Source organism: Falco punctatus (assembly GCF_963210335.1).
Source record: "Falco punctatus genome assembly, chromosome: 6".
Taxonomy (NCBI): domain Eukaryota; kingdom Metazoa; phylum Chordata; class Aves; order Falconiformes; family Falconidae; genus Falco; species Falco punctatus.
Window position 1 is genome coordinate 56,953,969 of NC_137585.1, and position 19,124 is coordinate 56,973,092.

The 19,124-nt window shown below is 41.7% G+C and overlaps 1 protein-coding gene across 3 annotated transcripts; it reads left to right on the forward strand.

The window, feature by feature from the left end:
* The first annotated feature begins 299 nt into the window (after positions 1–299).
* MDM2 (MDM2 proto-oncogene) lies at positions 300–19,055 on the forward strand. 3 transcript variants are annotated; one of them, XM_080392212.1, is made up of 11 exons: positions 300–457; positions 1,017–1,089; positions 3,261–3,335; positions 3,694–3,827; positions 3,988–4,037; positions 5,213–5,277; positions 5,432–5,525; positions 8,039–8,196; positions 9,167–9,322; positions 10,975–11,052; positions 12,552–19,055. In XM_080392212.1, exons 2-11 carry the CDS (start codon positions 1,021–1,023, stop codon positions 13,119–13,121), a joined length of 1,449 nt encoding a protein of 482 aa, XP_080248338.1. In that variant the 5' UTR covers positions 300–457; positions 1,017–1,020; the 3' UTR covers positions 13,122–19,055. The 3 variants fall into 3 exon arrangements, with proteins under 3 accessions (XP_080248338.1, XP_080248339.1, XP_080248337.1); XM_080392213.1 differs by having other exon boundaries at positions 303–457; positions 8,036–8,196; XM_080392211.1 differs by lacking the exon at positions 300–457 and adding an exon at positions 638–899 and having other exon boundaries at positions 8,036–8,196.
* The last annotated feature ends 69 nt before the right edge of the window (positions 19,056–19,124 follow it).

Below are 19,124 nucleotides of genomic sequence, written 5' to 3' on the forward strand. Positions count from 1 at the left end.
CGAGAACATAAAAAGCCGCTGGCAAAGCGCTACCCGAGCATCCTACTTCCCGCAGCCCTCGGCGTGGGTCTGGGCAGCACCTGCTGCTGCCTGGCCACGGTCACGGCTGTCCCACGGCCCCGGCTGTCTCACGGCCCCGGCCCGCGGCGTGGGGCGGAACGGAGAACCGCTTCTCCGTTCGGCCCCACGCCGCGGGCCCGGGCTGTGGCTCTCAGGCCCGCAAGGGCCCGGGGACGGCGCGCAGGCCGGTGCGGGGCCCGCAGCCGCCAGTGTGACACCGGCGTCGCCTCAGGCCCGCGCGTTGCCCCGAGCCCATTAGGGGGCGCTGGGGAGAGCGCCGGGCCGCGCGGCGCGGCGGCCAAAATGGCGGCGTGGGTCACGGAGCGCGCTGCGGCGTGGTAGCGGCCCCGGCCCTCCGCCCGCCGCGGGCCGGGCAGTGGAGCGGGCGCGGCTGGTGGTGCGTGGGGATCCCGGCTCGCTGGGAGGGCAGGGGCTGGGGGGCCGCTCGGGGGTCGCTTTGCGCGCGGGGCGGCCTCGGTGCTGGGGGAGGGGCGGCTGCGGCGCGGCGGGGGGCGCTCGCTGGCGGCGCGGAGGTGAGCGCTCTGGCTTCCGCCGGCGCTGGGGGAGAGGCCGGGGCGGGCGGGCGCGGGGACGGGGCCGCCGCTCCCCGCCGCCGCTGCCCCCCCCCCCCCGCCCCGCCCGGTCCTGGCGGCCGCGGTGAGTCAGCGTCAGCCCCCGCCCGCCTCCCGCAGTGACTCGGCAGCGCCGTGCCGGGTCATGCTCGGGCATGTCGGGCCGCGGCCGGCGCCGGAGCTAAGCCCCGACATGCCGCCTCTTGGCAGCGCTATATAAGGCCCGGCCCGGCCCGACTCGGCCCAGATACCCGCGGCCGGCGAAGGGTGAGTAGGCACAGGCGGGGTGGCGGCTGCACCCCCGCGTCTCGGGGCGGGGACGGCACGACGCCGGTTGTGCAGCTGTGTTCCGCGTTGTGAGGTTGTTCCCCCCCTTCGTTGCAGGCAAATGTGCAATACCAAGATGTCCTCCCTCACGGATGCCTCCTCTGTCACCGCTTCGGAACAAGAGGCGCTGGTCAGTAGCTCTGTTGGACGCGCGAGTTTTTCATGCTTTTTGCAGAGTTTCTGGCTGCTCGTTCAGAAGGGCAGCAGCCTCGCTCAGCCAGCGCCGGGTAGCGAAGAGCCAGGAGATCCGCTGAAGATGGGCTGGGTTTGATCCCGTACTTGTGAAGCAAATCTTTCTCGCTCGTGGTTGAGACCCGAGGGTGATGGTTTAGGCCTGGGCTCTGTTTCCTGGAGACTCTTGATGGCCAGGTTGCTTTCTTGTAATAAAAAGGAACTTTATGGTCCGGTTTGATCATGATAAGTTTTTGGTGGTGGGAATTGTTAATAGTTCATAACTGAAGGGTTGTGGAAGATCACCGTTGTGGAAAACGTACGTTGTGAAATAATCTTGTCATTACAACTGAAGGTTTTCGACTTCGGCATTTTCATTTTATCCTCTATTGGAATTCATAAGGAAGTTGTAATAAGAGGCTTCGTTTGGTCTGTGTTTATGACTTTGCGTATCTAGGCTTTCCATCATACAGTGACAGTTCTGCTGTCCTGGCTTTCTGACTAAGTTTTCTTGAGGGTGGAAGCCTGTGTGTTAGACCTGAGATGTGATTTTAAAAAGGCATGTGAATAGCGATGCTTGAAGCGGATTACTTTTTGTAGAAGGTTAAAATTTAAAAATGTAGACCAATAACAACTTCGAAAAAGTGAATAGCAGAACAGCAGACAGTTTAAAGTTGATGTTTTTTTGTCGTTTATGTTTTTTTTTTAAGCTGTCATAATGTGATGCTATTGTCAAGAACTTCATACATGCAGGAGTCAGGGAGAGAGGGCTGGGCAGTAAAAGCATCTTGAACCCATGGTTCTCGTTGTGGTTTCAGAGATCTGAAACTGTTCTTTGCTTTCCTATGCTCAGCTGTCATTAGTAGTTTAATAAGTTATTGTTTGCTTCCTTTATGAAACTGTAATATATGCCAGACACTCTAAATAATTCAGTACTTAAGAACGGGTGAATAGACATGTAAGGTTGTCCACAAGCTTTATTGTTTTCATTATGTGTAATTCTTGGAACTAATCTCTTGTTAATGAACTACAACTTAAACGTTGGTTTTAGCAGATACTTGAAATGGAATGTAGGGAAATTCCCTCCCCCCCCCCCCCCCCTTCCGTTAGGCATTTATTCCTTGTCTTATGAGACTTGATTCACACTGATTCACTTTCCTAGAAAAGAAACATTTTATACATTTTTTAAAAATTTTAGGGAATACATTAGGATAGCTATAATATTAGCCTGGTTTTAGAATGGTTAATGTACTGTTAAAAGTGGCAATATTAGAATATACTGCAGTGGGAACCATCAGTGGCTTCACAGGCATTTTGTTTGCAGTTGTGGCAGCAGCTGCAGCCTGTTCTCATCTCCTGCCCTTGTACTGGCACAGCTGGTTATGGAACAGTGTAATGAATGGGATCTGGACGCAGCTTGGGCCAGAAGAAAAATAAAAAAAGAGGGGTGGGAAAGTGATTTTTTTTTTAAAAAAAACAAACTTTAAACTTTTCCCTTTTCAACCTCAGAAATTGTCATTGACTGGCCGCACATGTAACTGTGCTAGCACACGATGGGCCATTGCTACGTAGTACAATGGAAAGGATACAATGGAAAGGACGGGGTGTGCTTATCCTAGTTAAGAAAAGTCTTCAGAGATTTGCAGCCCAGCTGGCAGGCAAATGCAAACCCAGCAACTGTCACAGGAAGAAACGAGGAAGGAGGTGGACCAGTCTTCTGCTTTGTGACTTGCACTCTGGACCTGACAGTCACAAAGGTCCATTTGCCTTCCTCCCTCCCCTTTGGGAGTCACTCACTGTAGTGACTGAAGGAGTGAAGCTGAATTCCTTAGGACCCAGCCGTGTACTTTGAACTACCAAATGAGTCCTGTAGTTCAAGTAGAGGAGTCTTTATGCAGTGATGAAAGATTAGGGTTTGTGCTGACAGTGTATGAGGACTTCAATATGATTTGGTTCCTGTTATTTTCTTTAAAGTTTAACTGCCAAGTCAAAAAAACTTGTGTGTGGATAGGTTTTAATGTAGTTGTGTGTTTGTATATCGACATAACGCAGAAGGAGGAAGCCAGCCTCTAAATAGTGTTTTGTTTGGTGAATAGTTGATGCATTCTGTTTTTCTTCTTCCCCATACAGGTTAAACCAAAGCCACTATTGTTGAAGTTGTTAAAGTTAGCTGGTGCAGAAAAGGACACTTTTACTATGAAGGAGGTGAGAACTTTTAATCAGTACAGGTAGATTACAGTGAATACTGTATATTGTTCTTTTGTTTTGGGTGAATGAGTTCGTGGCTTATCTAGAAGATATTAAGACTAGGTATTGTTTTTATTCTCCTGCTGACATGTTAGGTGGTGTTTGTTTAGAAACTAGTTTCTCAAAATGTGAACAGAAGTATCTGGTGATCTATAGAAGAGCCGGAGTACTGGGTGAATGATAGATGAAAATTGTACCTCAAATGGAGTTTTAGGCAATCTATGAGAAGAGCAAATTTCAATGAATTTAATGTGTTTTCTTTCACACTTGAATCAACCTGGGTATTTAATGTCTGTATATGCTATTTATTTTACAGGTAATATTCTATCTTGGACAATATATTATGTCTAAACAATTATATGATGAAAAACAGCAACATATTGTACACTGTGCAAATGATCTCCTGGGGGATTTATTTGGAGTAACAAGCTTTTCAGTAAAAGAACACAGGTAAAATGGGATTCTTTTCTGAGAGTCTGGTTGTGAAATAATGGAGAACGTAACGCGTATGGCCTTTTTTTTAACTCTTTGAATCTTCAGAGATGGTAAGCTGTCTTTTGCAATTACATGTAGCTAATTTGCAACATCTCTTTCTTTATCCCTGCCTAAGGAGACTATATTCAATGATTTCCAGAAATCTGATAGCAATCAATCAACAAGGTAAGCTAGTTTGGGGAGGACCTTTTGTTTTGGGAAACACTAGTGGAGAAAATGTAACTTCAATCAATGTATCTTGCATGTAGTGATCAGATAACCTTGATCTCTCCATAATTAGCTATTCTGTAATTTTGTCTGACTAGAACCAGAGCAAGTGTAGAGCTGAACACAGAGGACTACATTGAAAAATTAGTTTCTAATATGACAAAAATAGCTTCTTGAACTTATGCCACTAATGAAGTCAGGGCAAATGCTTTTTGGTTTTTCTGTTAGTAGTGTTGTGTTTCGATTTTAAAACTGCATGTGGAGTACATTTAGAACTGGTCACTCTCAGCTACACTGAGTCGTATTTTAAAAGGTCTGTACATTTAAAAAAGTAGCTTTGCGATAACTTTGTGGATAGCTACTCCATAAATGGAGAATTTTTTCTTACAGTTATCTTTTCCTGAAGTATAAAAATGCTCAATATAGTGGTAATTTTTGACTAATGTAAGGAGTGAACCAGAAGTTAGACAAGGGGAGCTATTTTGTAAATTGGCTTCTAAATCCGTATTAAGACACCCTTTGTTTCTGATTAATCCTAAAGGCAAGTGTTAGGTGCTAAAGGTGGGAAACAGGCTCTCTTTATTATCCCTTATTGCTATACTTGCAAATTTAAATTGCCTCACACATTCTTTTCTTGAAAGATAATTTATTAATTCAGGGTCCATCTGGTTGTAAGCCTATATAATTAATAACAAATATTTTTTTATTCTAGTTTATGTCTTTTTAATTCAGCTTTCCCATAAGATGATAGCTAGTAAAATATACTTTGGAGAGGAAGAAGTGAAAAATATTTCCTGCCTGTGTTCTTTCGTATCTGCAGAATCCCAGCTGATGCACAGCCTTCACTTGTAGACATTTATAATAAAATTTTTTGCAGTTGAGGTTTCTTCTTCCTCCCCACTTTCCCACTTTAGTAATGTCACAGGGAGAGTGCTGCACACACCTGAAAAGCAAAGGAACGGGGTTGATTTTTCCATTTTTTGCAAAATGTCTGAATTTTAAGTTCTAAATAGAATTTACTTTGTAAATGCTGTGTGCAGTTAACTTCTCTCCCTTGCTTTTATTGTAATGTTTTTGAGCCTGAAATTGACTTTTTCTGCTGTACTGTATTATGGTGTTTGGTTTGATTTCAGACTCTGGGCTTGCTGACACACCTGAAGATGATGACAGATTTCGGCTTGAAGAAGAGAATGTAACGGTGACTTTTTTTTTTTTTTAATAAAATAAATGTTCTGAAAGTATAAATTCTACTTAGTTTTGCATGACAGTGTCTGTGGTTTAGATGCAGGTAGTTGGTTCTAGCCTTTTACCACATACTTGTGCTCAGACTTACTCAGTATTTTGTTAACCAGGAATCCATGCAAGAGTTAGAAGAGAAGCAGACTTCATCAAATGTGACTTCCAGACCAACTACATCTACTAGAAGGAGAACGCACAGTGAATCTGGTATGTGCAGATTTATGATGCAGAGCTTTCAGTAGCATGGCCGCTTAGGAAAAGTACATTCTGTTGCCTTACTGACTTTAAAAGATGCTGACATACTATTCATGTTTCTCTGCTTATCTAAAACAAAATGTTCAGTCTGGAAGAAATGCACAATTCCTTGTGTTGCTCCAGTGTCATATTACAGTTTGGATCTCTCAGACTTTTTAGTAGCATGATGGAGTAACTTGTTCCACAGATCTGTTAAACTTGCTCACATCAGCAGGACTTAATCAGTTGTGTTGTCTTCACAATGAGAACACTTTTTGTTTATAAGACTGGTGTAGTCAAATTCATTTTAGTTCCGTCTGTAGATAGCCACAAACTTCTACATTTTGTTTGCTCTCTAAAACCAGTTTTCATTGGATTTCGATCGGTGGCAGGTATCAAAGGTCAGGTAGTAATATGGCATGAGTTCAGATATGTTTAGATACCTGACCATTCATTAAGTGCTTTTTAAAACATCTGGTTACTTAAGCATCATATTTGTATCCTCTTTCTCTTTACTGTGGTTATTCAGTAATCACTGACAAACACATTTTCAGAATCCGTAATATTTCTTCCAATAATCAGCAAATAACAACTGGTCAGCATAAATAACACTGAAGTTTCTCAGTGGAAGTGTTCTCTACAGTTCTACTTAAATGCTATTCTGTGGAATTTCTTAACGTTAGTTTGTTCCATCACTTACCTCTGTTACCTCATGACTTGGTGGTTGTAATTACTCAGGCAGTGATTACCTTCTGTCACTGCATAGAATTCCCTTTTCTTCAGTTGCTTGGGAACATTTTTCAGTTCCTCAGCTTGTGTGTAGTATTTTTTTGTGTTCATCGTAGGCCACTTATGTTGGTCAGTCCAGAAACTGTGCTGCATTGCTGAGCGGTTTGCACTAAATTAAAAGAACATTTTAATGTTGTAACAAAAACTAGTGAAGGGATGGAAAGTCTCAGTTAAACATCATGACCTGTAATATTTAGGCATGACCCAGAGCAAATACGGTTCTGTGTTGTGCTTACTTATTGTAGGCTTGATTATTAACTCTTGTCTTTGCATCCATTTATTAGTTTGTTACAACCTTAAAAGTTCTTTTAATATAGTGTTTTTATATACACTTTTTTTCTAATTTATAGGAAATCTTCCTTTTAAACCACTATTCTTGTTAAATTGGGATGGTAGCGGCTCCTTTGGAGCCGCTTATGTAGTGTATAGAAACCTTGTGGTGATACAGTATCAGTACAGCATGGAGCCATGACAACTAAATGAGGACAACGATGGACAGGAGCAACCCTTGGGCCTGGGGGCACCAAATTTGGTGGGGCTCTCAGGGCGGAAAAAGAAAAGAGAGGGGCTGAGCCAAGAAGCACCAAGGGAAAGTAAGAGAAGTCTCAAAGTATGTACAAGTGTTTTGTTCTCTTTTCTTATACAATGAAAGATTCAAGACTTGAAGACTTGTGGATTGTCAGGGTGTGTTTTCAAGGCAAGGGAGAAGCTGGGCAATAGAGGGTGGGTGCAGAAGGCACCTGTAGGAGGGCAGCAGGCTCTTACCGAGGTCTGTTGGATGAACCAAGGTGTCAGGCCTCTTTGGGGGAGGTTTTCACTCCGCTGCACTTACATACTGGCTTTACAGCGCCTAAAAGCGGAGCTGAATTTTGACTTGCCTACCCCTAAAATGCTGTCCCCCTGCTCCTTACACTGCCATAGGTGGTTGTTTCAAAACATGATGTATTTAAAAAGCATTGTCTTTTTGCCTTCCAACGAAACGTATCTAGTAAGCACAGCTTAAAGCAATGCTTTCGAGTTCAGTTTTCATACAGTATGCCTTGAAGATTTTCTTGCTAGTGTGGTGAAAGTCCTAACGGTTTGTTACCAAAATCCTGTTGAGTAATTACATATAATGCAACTATTAACTGATAAATTCATTGAGGTGTCCGAAACTTGAACCTGAACTTACTTACCATGCATAGCATGAGGTTCTTTCTATGTGTGTTACCTGGGAGCTAGTTGCTGTCTCCCTGCAAATTCTAGGATGAGCTCGGACCCCTCTGAAAGTGCCTTTCTGTCTACTGACTGTAGAGGGATCTAGGACAATTAAGATCCTGACTGCATTTCTTAAAATTACCAGGGGTTTAACATGTCATGTGTGAAGTGGAGTAAAAATGCTTCCAAATTTGCAATTATTTCCTGCGTGTGGAGACTGCCATTTACAAGCCGTACTGATGGGAGAAGTGGGGAAAGCCAGCCCCTGAAATCCTGGTTTCAGGAATGTTTCTCTTTTTTTCATGTTTCTCAGTGCTTCTGTGTCTTTTTTAAACAAGTTTTTGGTGTACTTTTTTTCCCCCCATAAAATAATACTGAATTACTTTATTTTTCTTAAATTGTTACATAAGTAAATTATATTTTAAGCTTCTGTTAAACTTAAAACTGCACATTGCATAGATGTTTTTTTCGTAATAAAAATTCTTGAATATGCCCAGAAGAAAATTCTTCAGATGATCTGCATAGTGACAGAAGAAAACGACACAAGTCAGACAGCATTTCATTGACGTTTGATGAAAGTCTCTCATGGTGTGTAGTCAGTGGTCTGTGCCGTGAAAGAAGCAATAGCAGTGATTCAACAGATTCTCTTTCCATTCCTGTAAGTCAAAAAAATGTATTTTTGTGGTACAAATTTTGCAGATGCCACAAGTGCAAATTGCATCTTAAAACATAATGTTCTTAAGTAAAAGCAGCAATGCCTTCAATGGTATCTGAGGGAAGAAAAGAGGCTGAAAGAATAGTTGTGTGGGTGGAGTGGGGTCTTTTGTAGATCTGTTGACAAAGCTGAAGTATTTTTTTTTTAATATATTAACTACAGCTATTCTTTTAAAAACAGATTCTTTCTGCTTGGCATGTATTGAAAAAATGCCTGATGTATGTTGTGTTTTAAAATAAGTATTCTGTAGAATGCTAAGAGAAGAAGAGCAGTCACAGACATTACACAATTTGGAATAGTTGGTAGCTCCAGTACAGATTCCGTAACTGAACGAAGTAGTGACCTGATGATATACTATTTTTTTTCCAACACTTCGCTTTTTTTTTTATTGTCTTCAGGAATCACTGAGACAGATATCTGTGGTTATATTAAGTTACGAAGATCTAAACTAACAGTGTTCATAGTCATATGCTGCACTCTGAGTTGACAGAACTAGTAATATATCTTAACTCTTGCTATTTTATAATTGATTAGCTGCTGTCTCAAGGTTAATAAAGTCGATGAGAATAGAGAATTTAATGACATGTAGCCAAAAGACTGCATCTGCTTGCAGTTCCTCCACTTTTTAGGAGAGCCTTTGTGAAACGGTACCTCTAGTCTTCCAAGCTGGCTGTAGGTTGACTGCAGACTCTTATTACAGAACTGACAAAAGGCTTTCAGATCTAGCTTTATTTTTACCTACTTGGTATAGGTTTGTCTCATAAAAGTTATTTTGTCTAACAGCAGCTGGTCTCATTTCTTCCATAGCTAATTAAACTTGATAGTTCAGTTTTACCATACAAGCTATCTTAACAGGAATGGTATGGATATGGACTAGTGAGGTTGAGCGTGTACTTTTTCCCTCCCCCCTCAGGATCTTGATGCCAGTTCATTAAGCGAAAACTCCGATTGGTTTGACCACAGTTCTGTTTCAGACCAGTTCAGTGTAGAGTTTGAAGTTGAGTCTATTTATTCAGAAGATTATAGCCATAATGAAGAAGGACAGGAGCTCACAGATGAAGACGATGAGGTATACGATTTATTCTGTTTGGGTTTTTTGTGACTGGGGGGGGCAGGGTAGTGAGAGGGGGAAGAATACTCTACAGGAATACTTCATCTTGAGGTTCCAGCAAGAAGTAACACTTCAGGTTTATTTCAGGACTACATGTGCCATGTCACAGATGCACCCAGTTGTTCAGTAAATCAAATTACAAGACTGTGCAGCTGGGTCACCATTATATACCCCACTAGGCAGTAACCAGAATGGTGCTAAGACTTTCTGCAGGTTGTGAAAAAGACTCTTGACAGTCTGGAAAAGTCTCTTCAGCTTCACACAGTAGCTGTTGGAATTGATGGTAGCATGTCTGCTTGAGTGTATTTCTCCATTTTTAATTACGGAAGTACATGTTGAGCTTTGACAACACTTTTTATACTGAATGAAAACTTGCCTAGTAACCCTTTGCAAAAAGGGGTATTTGTGATTCATTTGCCTTCATGAATATAAATGTTTTATAGAGACGCTGAGGTACAATTTTAGAAACTTCTATTAGGAGGCAAGATAGTAAAATTGCAATTAACATCATTTTCCAGAGATCTAGATACCTGGAATATTAGGAATGAAATGGGAAACTCACCCCCCACCCCCCCACACAACCCCCCACCACCCCCTCGAGTGATTTTTGTGTTACTCCAAAGAGGTGAGTGAATCAGCCTATGGCAAGATTGGGTAAATACCAGAGCCAGAATTCACCAGGGACTTACATGATTGTGATACTTGACAGGCTGAATGGGACTGACTGTACTGATGTACACTGCGTTATAGTGCTGCAGAGCTGCACCCTGAAATAAGATGGTGATTTGGAGAAAGAAAGGATTGAGGTGTGCCCCTGCACCCAACAGCATTGTTGAGAATTGGAGAATGGCAGAGGTTGGAAGTGGCCTCTGGAGGTCATCTTACCCACCCCTCCTGGCTCAAGCAGAGCTGATGGCCATGGGCCATGTCCAGAGACTTGAGTATCTCCAAGGATGGAGGCTCTGCAGCTGCTCAGGGCAACCTGAGCTAGTACTTAGTCACCCTCACTGAAAAGAAAAGAGAAAAAAAAAAGTTTCTCCTGATGTTCAGACAGAGCCTCATGTGTTTAAATTTCTGCCAGTTGCCTCTTGTCCTGTTGCTGGACAGCACTGAAAAGAGCCTGGCTCTATTTTCTTTACATGCTCCTTTTAGGTATTTACACACATTGATAAAACCCCCTTGGGCCTTCTCTTCTCCAGGCTGAATTGTCCCAGATCTCTCAGCCTTTCCTCATGTGAGAGCATCTCTAATCCCTTAGTAATCTTGGTGGCCTTTCACTGGACTCTGCAGTAGCTCCGTATCTGTCAGGCACTGAGGAGGCCAGAGCTGGGCACAGTGCTCCAAGTGTGGCCTCACGGGTGCTGAGCAGAGGGGAAGGAGCACCTCTTCTAGGAAGTGGTACCTTCTGTCTGTCTAGTCTCTTCAAACTGTGTGTTACAAGTGTGAACAGAATGCCCCAAAACCAGTCATCAGATTTTGTGGAGTTACTTGCTAATGTAAATTAACGTATTAGAGATCTGTCAGAAAATCTGTTGAATTAAAAATCTGTCATATTTTTAATTGAATGCCAAAAAAACAGTTACATCAATACTTTTTTTTATTCAAACCAGGTATATCAGTTGACTATTTACCAGGATGATGATAGTGATGCTGATTCGTTTGATGAAGATCCAGAGATTTCTCTAGCTGTGAGTAAAAACTTTACTGGCAAAGCATCATAAGTTGGGTGAACTGACAGAGTAGATCAAGGAGTATAGGTGATTTCTGTTGCTACCAGTGACTTTTTTTTAAGAATTAAATTGACTTTTTCTTCTGTGCTTAAAGAAAAGATTCCAAGACAGTATTTTAATTGTTGAACATGTGATTATTAATAAACCTTGATATTTATTTTTTATTTAAAATTGGTAAACTACTTAATCCATTAAAAACTTAGTTTCACTGACTTAAATGAAGGAAATTACTTGGAGTCTAAATCTGACCTTTTGCACAAAATGCAAAAAAAAAAATCTTAGTTGCATATGCATATATTTAAAAAAATCTTACAAATCATAATACCTAGTTTTATTGTCAAACCTGAATTAATGTGTAGCATACCGATATGAAGGCAAACCTGTTTTCAGAACAGTTAAGTGAGTTTTTTTCTAAATTCTGTGAGACCATTTTTGGTGTGGGAAGAAATTCAGGGGTTTGAGGCAAAGTATGTAGACATCTGTGGGGGAAAAAAACCACACACTAGAATTAATGTGCAGTGTATCTTTTTGTATATATTTGCTTTTCACAGTTGAAGCTTGAATAAAGCTGTTGTCCAAAACTGTCTGAAGTGTTCAGTCCCCTGATGGTCTGTAGGACTGAGGGTGTAGAAGGCAGAGCTAGCCACCACCTAAAAGCATAGCACTGCTTATGTATGGAAAAATATGTTGCTTTTTAGGAATTGAAATTGGTCTTTCAAGCTTTTGATATCACTGATATTATTCAGGACTCAGTGCTTTGAGTCTTCTAAATAGGTTTTGGGGTTTTTTTTTGTTTGTTTTTACTCCTGCTATGGCACGCATTATTTCGAAGAAGGTTCTCCTTAAAAATTAACATTTTCAATAAGATAGTGGCTTATTTTCAGCATAGTGTACGGTGTAATCTCTTGAGAGGGATTCAGCTGTTTTTTTCTTTTTTCTTTTTTTTTTTTTTTTTAAATGGCTGACTTTTTTTCTATTCGTTAATACTACTGTGTCAGAGTGCCCTCACCCGACTGGTTTGCACACCAGCAGCTTAGCATACCACAGGTTAAACGTCCCTCCAATCTTTAATAGTTTCAGTTTCGGAAGTCTGTTGTTGAAAATAATGGGAATGGTGGCCATTTTATCAGAAGGAAGTTTTTTCATGAGGTTCTCTGAAGACTTTGTAGTCTTGTTTCTTCAGTTTTGCATAGGAAATAATAAACCATCATTGTTCTACCTCTATTTCACAAATCTGCAAAAAGAAAGAAAATCAGTCTTTTTTTTAAAATCAAGGCTGTTTTAATCTAGAACCATGAAATGGGGCCAAACACTGAATGGAATTTTAAAATTGTAAAGAAGTCAGTAGCTCAAGATAGTTATTATTTTTGGAGTAATAAATTGTTTATAATCTCTGAATACTTCAGTTGTAAGCATTCCAAGTAGCTTAAGCTGTTCCAACCTTTAATTCACTAAAGGATTATTGGAAGTGTCCCGAATGTAGCGAAATGAATCCTCCACTTCCACGACATTGCCACAGATGCTGGGCCCTTCGTGAGGATTGGCTTCCAGATGAAAAAAGTAATAAACTGGAAAAGAGCAAATTGGAAAGTTCCTTCCCTCTAGAGTCTGAAGAAGGTTTTGATGTTCCTGACTGCAAGAAAGTGAAAATGACTGAAGATAAAGGACGAGCTGTGGAGGAGAGCGAGGATAAAGCAGTACAAATTTCAGAGTCCCAGGAAAGTGAAGATTTTTCCCAGCCATCAACATCGAGCAGCATGTTTTGTGGCAGTCAGGAGGACTATAAGGAACCTGAGAAGAGAGATACGCAAGACAAAGAGGAAAACATGGAATGCACTCTGCCCATTACCAGCATAGAGCCCTGCGTCATATGTCAGAGCAGACCTAAAAATGGCTGCATAGTTCATGGCAAAACAGGACACCTCATGTCTTGTTTCACGTGCGCAAGAAAACTTAAGAAGAGGAACAAACCCTGCCCAGTATGCAGACAGCCCATACAAATGATTGTACTAACTTATTTTAGTTAGATGGATGTTGACTGGAAAGCAGCAAAAGGAACTTGGTAGACTGGTTAAGAGAGTAAGAAACTATTTTTGTATGCTTACTGGAAAATTAATATTTTGAGTCTCTTTGGTATGAAAAGCAATTGCTGAAAAAAATGCACTGGAGGTTAGCCTAATGTTCATGAGTCAACTTGGAAGATTTTTAAATCCGTCTCAATAGAAGTAACCAATTCCTGTAAACTACCTGCCTCTCAAAGTGTTTTATGTTCAAGTTAGTGCACTTGTTTTAGTGGATTAAATACGCTCATTAAAAACCCAAATTCAGTAATTATGAGAGGAGGGACATGTTGAAGAGTTCTTTTGAGTTCCTCCTCTTAAGAAGATAGAAGATTCTCCAAATTCCCCTATCTGTTGCCTGGTGTCTTCACCAGGCTCAGTCAGAACCCTCGCAAAGTTAGTAAAATAAATAAATAGAATGTTGTTCTCCTCATTCCCAAAACTTAAATTTCTCCAAGTAAATTATGGGGGAGATCTTATCAGAAAGTGGGGGAAGATGCAATAGAAAATAATGTTAAGGTTTTAGAAAGAGAAAAGGGTATTGTGTGTCTTTCATTTTTATAGTGTGCGTTGTAAACTTCAGGACTGTGTGTGTCCTGAGAAGTCATTGATCAGAGTTCTGTCTTACAGTTATCTTTTAAACGTCCTGAGAAACTGGCTCTTAAAATGCTTGGTGGGTTTGGAGGTCTGTACTATTCCGATGATTATTTTAGCAGTGCGAGAAAAGACACGAACAGGTAAGATAAATGAAGGAGACGCTATGTAGTCGTCAGGCAATACTAGTGGGACAATCGTATTCTTTTTCTGCACTAGTTTTTGACTTCAGCAGTATAGCGTGCAGCTTGATCACTACATTTGCTTTAATAAAAACAGTAAGGAAAAAAAAGTTCACCTCCATCCGCAGAAGTAAGCCGTGTAATTCTAGTTCACATAGACATTCTTTAAATTCAGTACTTTTCCCAACTTAGCTGGTTTTATCTGTATCACAAACACTCTGAAAATCTGTTGCAAGGTGTTTGGCCAACTGAAAACAGGTCTCACTGGACCTGTCCTTTAGTGCTTTTAGCTCTTGTCTCCTCCCTGCACTTTGACAAAAACTTTGTGAAACATACCAGATCCTTTATTAAGGAGCCTACTAACCGACTCGGTTCTGTAGTGCATTCAGAGTAGGTAGCATGAGCCTGTTTTTGTAAGCTCAGGTATTGTCAGGGTCTAGTTTGATTACTCCTGTGAGCTGTTCTTCAGGTGGAGAGTTTCTGTGCCAGTGAGTTGTATTTATTCCTTTGGAAAACTAGGTTACAAAAGGAGTTGTTTTATTTTAGCACCTTTTAATTTTACAGGTAGGTGCTGATGTATCTGCCCATTAGAGAATGGCAAATCAGTAAGTAGAGAGGGGAGTGCCAAGAACACAGAAGTTGTGCTGTGCATCCTGCAGGCCGAAGTGAAACGGCTTCCTCACCACCACCGGTACAAAACAGTTGATGCGTCTGCACAGAGACTCTTACTGCTGTAGCTGCCTTCATGTCAGAGCTAAAGTAGTTAGCATGAAGTGTCTGTAACCCAGGGCTGCAAATGCCTGGAAGGGAAGTCTCTCGGTTTCAGAAAGTACCTAGGAAAGGGACACGAAGCTGTATGGGAGAGACTCGGCCGGCAAAGAAATACCTTCATAGGTAGACTGAATTACTGGGGTCGCTTGTGTCTTGTTCATACATTTGAGCCAATTTTTGAAAAATACTATTAAAGTCACTGGTGTATCTGAAGTTTTATTATAATTCATTGTAAGTAAACAAAATGTAAAACCCAGTTGCAAGTTTCTTCACATTCTTACTTGCAAATTTCTTGCCCCTTGCAGTTTGAAAAATTGACAGCAGGTGTCTGGAAGTTCTTGAAGTTCTTTGGTCAGCAGAGACCTTTCATGGGATCAATAATCCTTCAGCTCCAGATAGAGAAGTCCTTTAGGCAGGTACTTAATTTTTTTTTGAAGTAGGGATGCTTCTACCAGATGGCTGTCTGCCTTAAGTCACACTGCTTACTATATATTTTTCTTAGTTTTGGATTTGATAAACAAGTACAGCAAAGCGAGGCTCTTCCATGGCACCTGCAGGTCAGAACCAAACTGGTTGTATTGCAGTCTGGAATCTGCAGCTGGGAGAGAATTGTAGGTGTGTATATTCAGGAGAAGCATTGATCAATCACTTAGGGACTGTACTTAAAAGGCTTTGTCAGTTGTACTGTCACTTATGCCTTAACACTTTGTCAGCATGATACCATCTCTAGTCACTGGTGTTTGTGTAGCTGCAGGTGGGGGGGGGGGTGGGGGTGGGGAGCAGGTGCTGTTACCTAGTTCCTGCTGGGACAAATTGTACCATCCCACTCTTGGCATTCTCTTTTCAATCAGTCCCCTGATCCAAAAAAGCCCCGACCACCACAACCAACAATTCGGCTCACAAAAAGGCATGTATTGTCAGAGCAATGATCCTTGCTGTTCAGTCACTCGGCTTTGGAATTTTCTTGAAACCAGTGTACTTTCCCAGTAACATTCTCTTTTGTCAGAAGATAAACTGAGAGCACACAGCGTAATCAGCTGTCCCTTTTGGAATCTAAACCTGTACCTCCCTGCATGTCTTCTGCTGTGGAGAATAGCCTGGAAGTACCTTTCGCTCCGTACAATCCAGAGGAAATGGGTCATTTTTATTTCTGCATCTATGGCTAAACTACCATGTGGGAGTGAATCTTTTGTTTTGAGTTACATTTTCTGGCTCGGTATTCTTGAAAACTTGTAGTAAGACCTGAGGGTTTCCTTTGCTTTTTTCCCAAAGCATGCCTTACAAATAAGGGAGTGATGAGCTTGGGTGTCTCAGTCCAGTTCAGGTAGGAGACTCTGGCAGGCATGTGCGTGCGCCTCTGGTCTGGGGGTTGTGTGCGTGTGGCGCCGTGAGCCCGGTGCTGTCACCCCAGCCCCAGCTGGGTCTTCAGTCCTGGTGGCTGAACCTTTGGGTCTGCCTCCGCGCCATCGCCCCGGCCTGCGCTCCGTGTGCGTGGCGTGAGTGGTGACCAGCCTGCTGCTCCTCGCCCTCTTCTTCCTGGCCTGTAAATGTGCTTCTGGCCTTGGGTAGCAGCACAGAAGTTAGCCACGTTTTTAGTACAGAAGTTGACAATTGTTACTTAATGAGATCCTTATTTAATATCGCACACATTTTGATCTTTAATTTATTGCAGTTTGTAAATATTCTTGTGCTCACAGTTAGTGTCTTGAGCTTTAATTTATTGAACTAGTGTCTCGGTACGTGTGTAGATACATAAACATGCATACTTAGTAAATCAGTCACAAGCAAAATATTTAAGAAATTGTAGCATTACAATAAATACTCAGATCATGTTCAGATTGAGGGGCATGCAAGATCTATGGCTTTGTTTTCTTTTATCCTTCCCTTAAAACAACTTCTGCATTGAACCCAAGCAACGTTTATTAAATAGCGACGGAGAGTGGTGCAACATCAGCGTAGTGAGAATATTGTGATAGTGTTTGTTTCCATTTGGAATGCCATCTCCAAGTACAGCCAAGAAACTGACTTTCGTTGTGCTGCTAATGTCAGAGGTGATGGTCTGGAAGATGCAGTGATGCGATGAAGGATTTCAGGGTTCATTTGCAGCTGGTGTTAATTGCTTTTTCCTTTTGAACACGTGACCAAGAAAGTTGAAGGGATGGCAAGATGCTGACAAAATGTGACCGCAGTTTTCAATAATTCTCTTGGTCTGTTCCTTTGTGCACTTCAGGTCGATGGTGTTTATGTACAGATGCTACAAGAACTTGCATTTATTATTTTTTATAAAGTACAATCAACCCACCTTTTGATTAAATACAACTTGTTTCACTATGTAGCTGTTTATTAGCATTGAAATTCAACTTTTGACCTAAGGAAGTGAGGTGCAAGGTGATGTACTCGAGGCAGGTGGCAAAATTGCTTTATTTCTGTGTGTGACATTTCTCAGGAAGGCCAGAAGCATTGATATTAAAATATTTCATAACCTTTAATACTGAGTTATCAATTAAGATTTATTAGTTATGAAGTCTGCTGCTTTTCTCCTTTAAAAAGCTTGCATTGCTGAAACAAGGAGCTGGATTGCTGAGGATACTGGACACACACTGCAGAGATGCTGCTTTTTATAGAGCAGCGCCCCTTGAATGTTGTGGTGTTCCTAAGGAGCACGCTGGAAGAAACGTGCGCTCTGCTGTACTGCGCAGGAGGCTGTGGCTGCCACGTTGCTTGGCAGTTCAATTTAGAAAGGGTAAAAGTGCTACAGAATTTTGTATGAAGAGTGCTAGGTTTATTCTAACAGCGTGGTACAGTTTTTATGACGGAGTTCTGTTGGCTGTAAATTTGTTTAAATGTCACTGTCTCTGCAATGTCTGTCTGTGTGGGTATGAAGCTACATGTAAGACCTCAGGCAGATTTTCCCCCTTAGAGACTACTATGAAGGAAAAACAATTCCTCATTCTTACAGGAAGCATCAATAAGAATAATTGTTTCAGAAAATTGTGATCTTACAAAAGAGAGATTAGAAAATTACTAGAAGCATAATGGAAATGAATAAGTTAAAGTGAATAAATATAATTCATATAGAGGTGAAGAACTTTTCTACCCCATCTTAATCTAAAGCTGCTGTTGTGTTAGGGCACAACTTTAGAAGTAGAGTTTATAATTTTAAAGCAGTTAATTTATTCAGTTTGGTAACTTGCCACAGGTATGGTGGGGCAGCAGTTACCCCAGGACGATAAGGACATTTTGCTGGGCAACACTTGGCTTAAAAAGGGACGTTTGCTGTTGCAGCACTTCCCTGCAGAAAAGGGCATTGACCGTGTGCATGGGACTTGTGGGAGGGCCGTGGTGGTACCTTTCCTGAGCTCTGCTGGCCGCTCTGTCCTTCATGGTGCCAGCAAGTAGATTCAGGCTTTGGGTGTACGTAGGGTCACCTGTACTTCATAAGGCGCGTGGTGTAGCATGTTTGTACTCCAACGCACGCCCCCTGCGCTGTACGTCCAGCTCCCGCAGGCCGGCGCTTGGCCAGAGCATCGGCTCTCCAGGCTGGCGGGTGCCTGCCAGCTCCAGGGGGCTTACCTGCCCCACCAACCAACCCAAGCCAAAGTCTTACCTCGAGTTACTTGTTTAAAGGTTGCCAAACAATACAAAGCAAAAAAGAAACTCCCCAACCCTGAAACCTGGGTTTAAGGTATCTTTTAATAATGGGCTGCACTTAGTGAACACGAAAATTGCTTTTAACTAATGTATGCTTTTTTTTGTATTTAGCACAGATGCACTGAAAGCTTCAAGTGGATCCCTCTTGGTAGTATGTGTATATATATGTGCGTGTGTGTATATAGATATATCCTACATGTAAAATTTGTTGGTGGTACTTAAAAAAAGGTGTTGCCTCCACTTTTGAGTAGATGTTGCTTTAACTTAACATCCTGATTTTAAAGGACAGTTCTTGGTTTTAAGCTCAGTTAGTGGCTGTTGACATGACGATTACACAATACGAAAATACCAAATAGCTTTTCCAGAAGCCAAGTCTTTGTTGTCCAGCTACTAGCTGCAATGACTGTTCAAGAGACTGGTTTATAGTGAATTTAAATAACTATGCAATTTTGCCACTACTTCTAGGTGATGAACACGCTTTTAAGAGCTTGTTATGGTGCATACCTTCTAGATAACCCGGTGCAAGTACTACCGCAGTCGGTAACCACGAGGATACAAATATCCGCTCATATTGCACAGATCCATTTATGGGGAGCATTGTCATGTGTATTGAGTTTGTCTTTTGGTTTTCAGGTTTTCCTTTTCTGAGGAAACTAAACAATATGTTCCATTTAAAAGCTTTAAATAAAGATTTGTGGATACACTCCTTGGTGCTCTTTTTTTCACATCAGCGACTTGATCATTAGAAGGTTTTTTTGGTACTTGGTTTTCA

Bases quoted from the DNA above. Each gene is read 5' to 3' on its own strand.
- MDM2 (XM_080392213.1), top strand. From the start codon at position 1,021: ATGTGCAATACCAAGATGTCCTCCCTCACGGATGCCTCCTCTGTCACC. The intron at 4,038-5,212 runs GTAAGCTAGTTT...GTTTGATTTCAG, and splicing joins GATAGCAATCAATCAACAAG to ACTCTGGGCTTGCTGACACA. The intron at 5,526-8,035 runs GTATGTGCAGAT...GAATATGCCCAG, and splicing joins GAGAACGCACAGTGAATCTG to AAGAAAATTCTTCAGATGAT.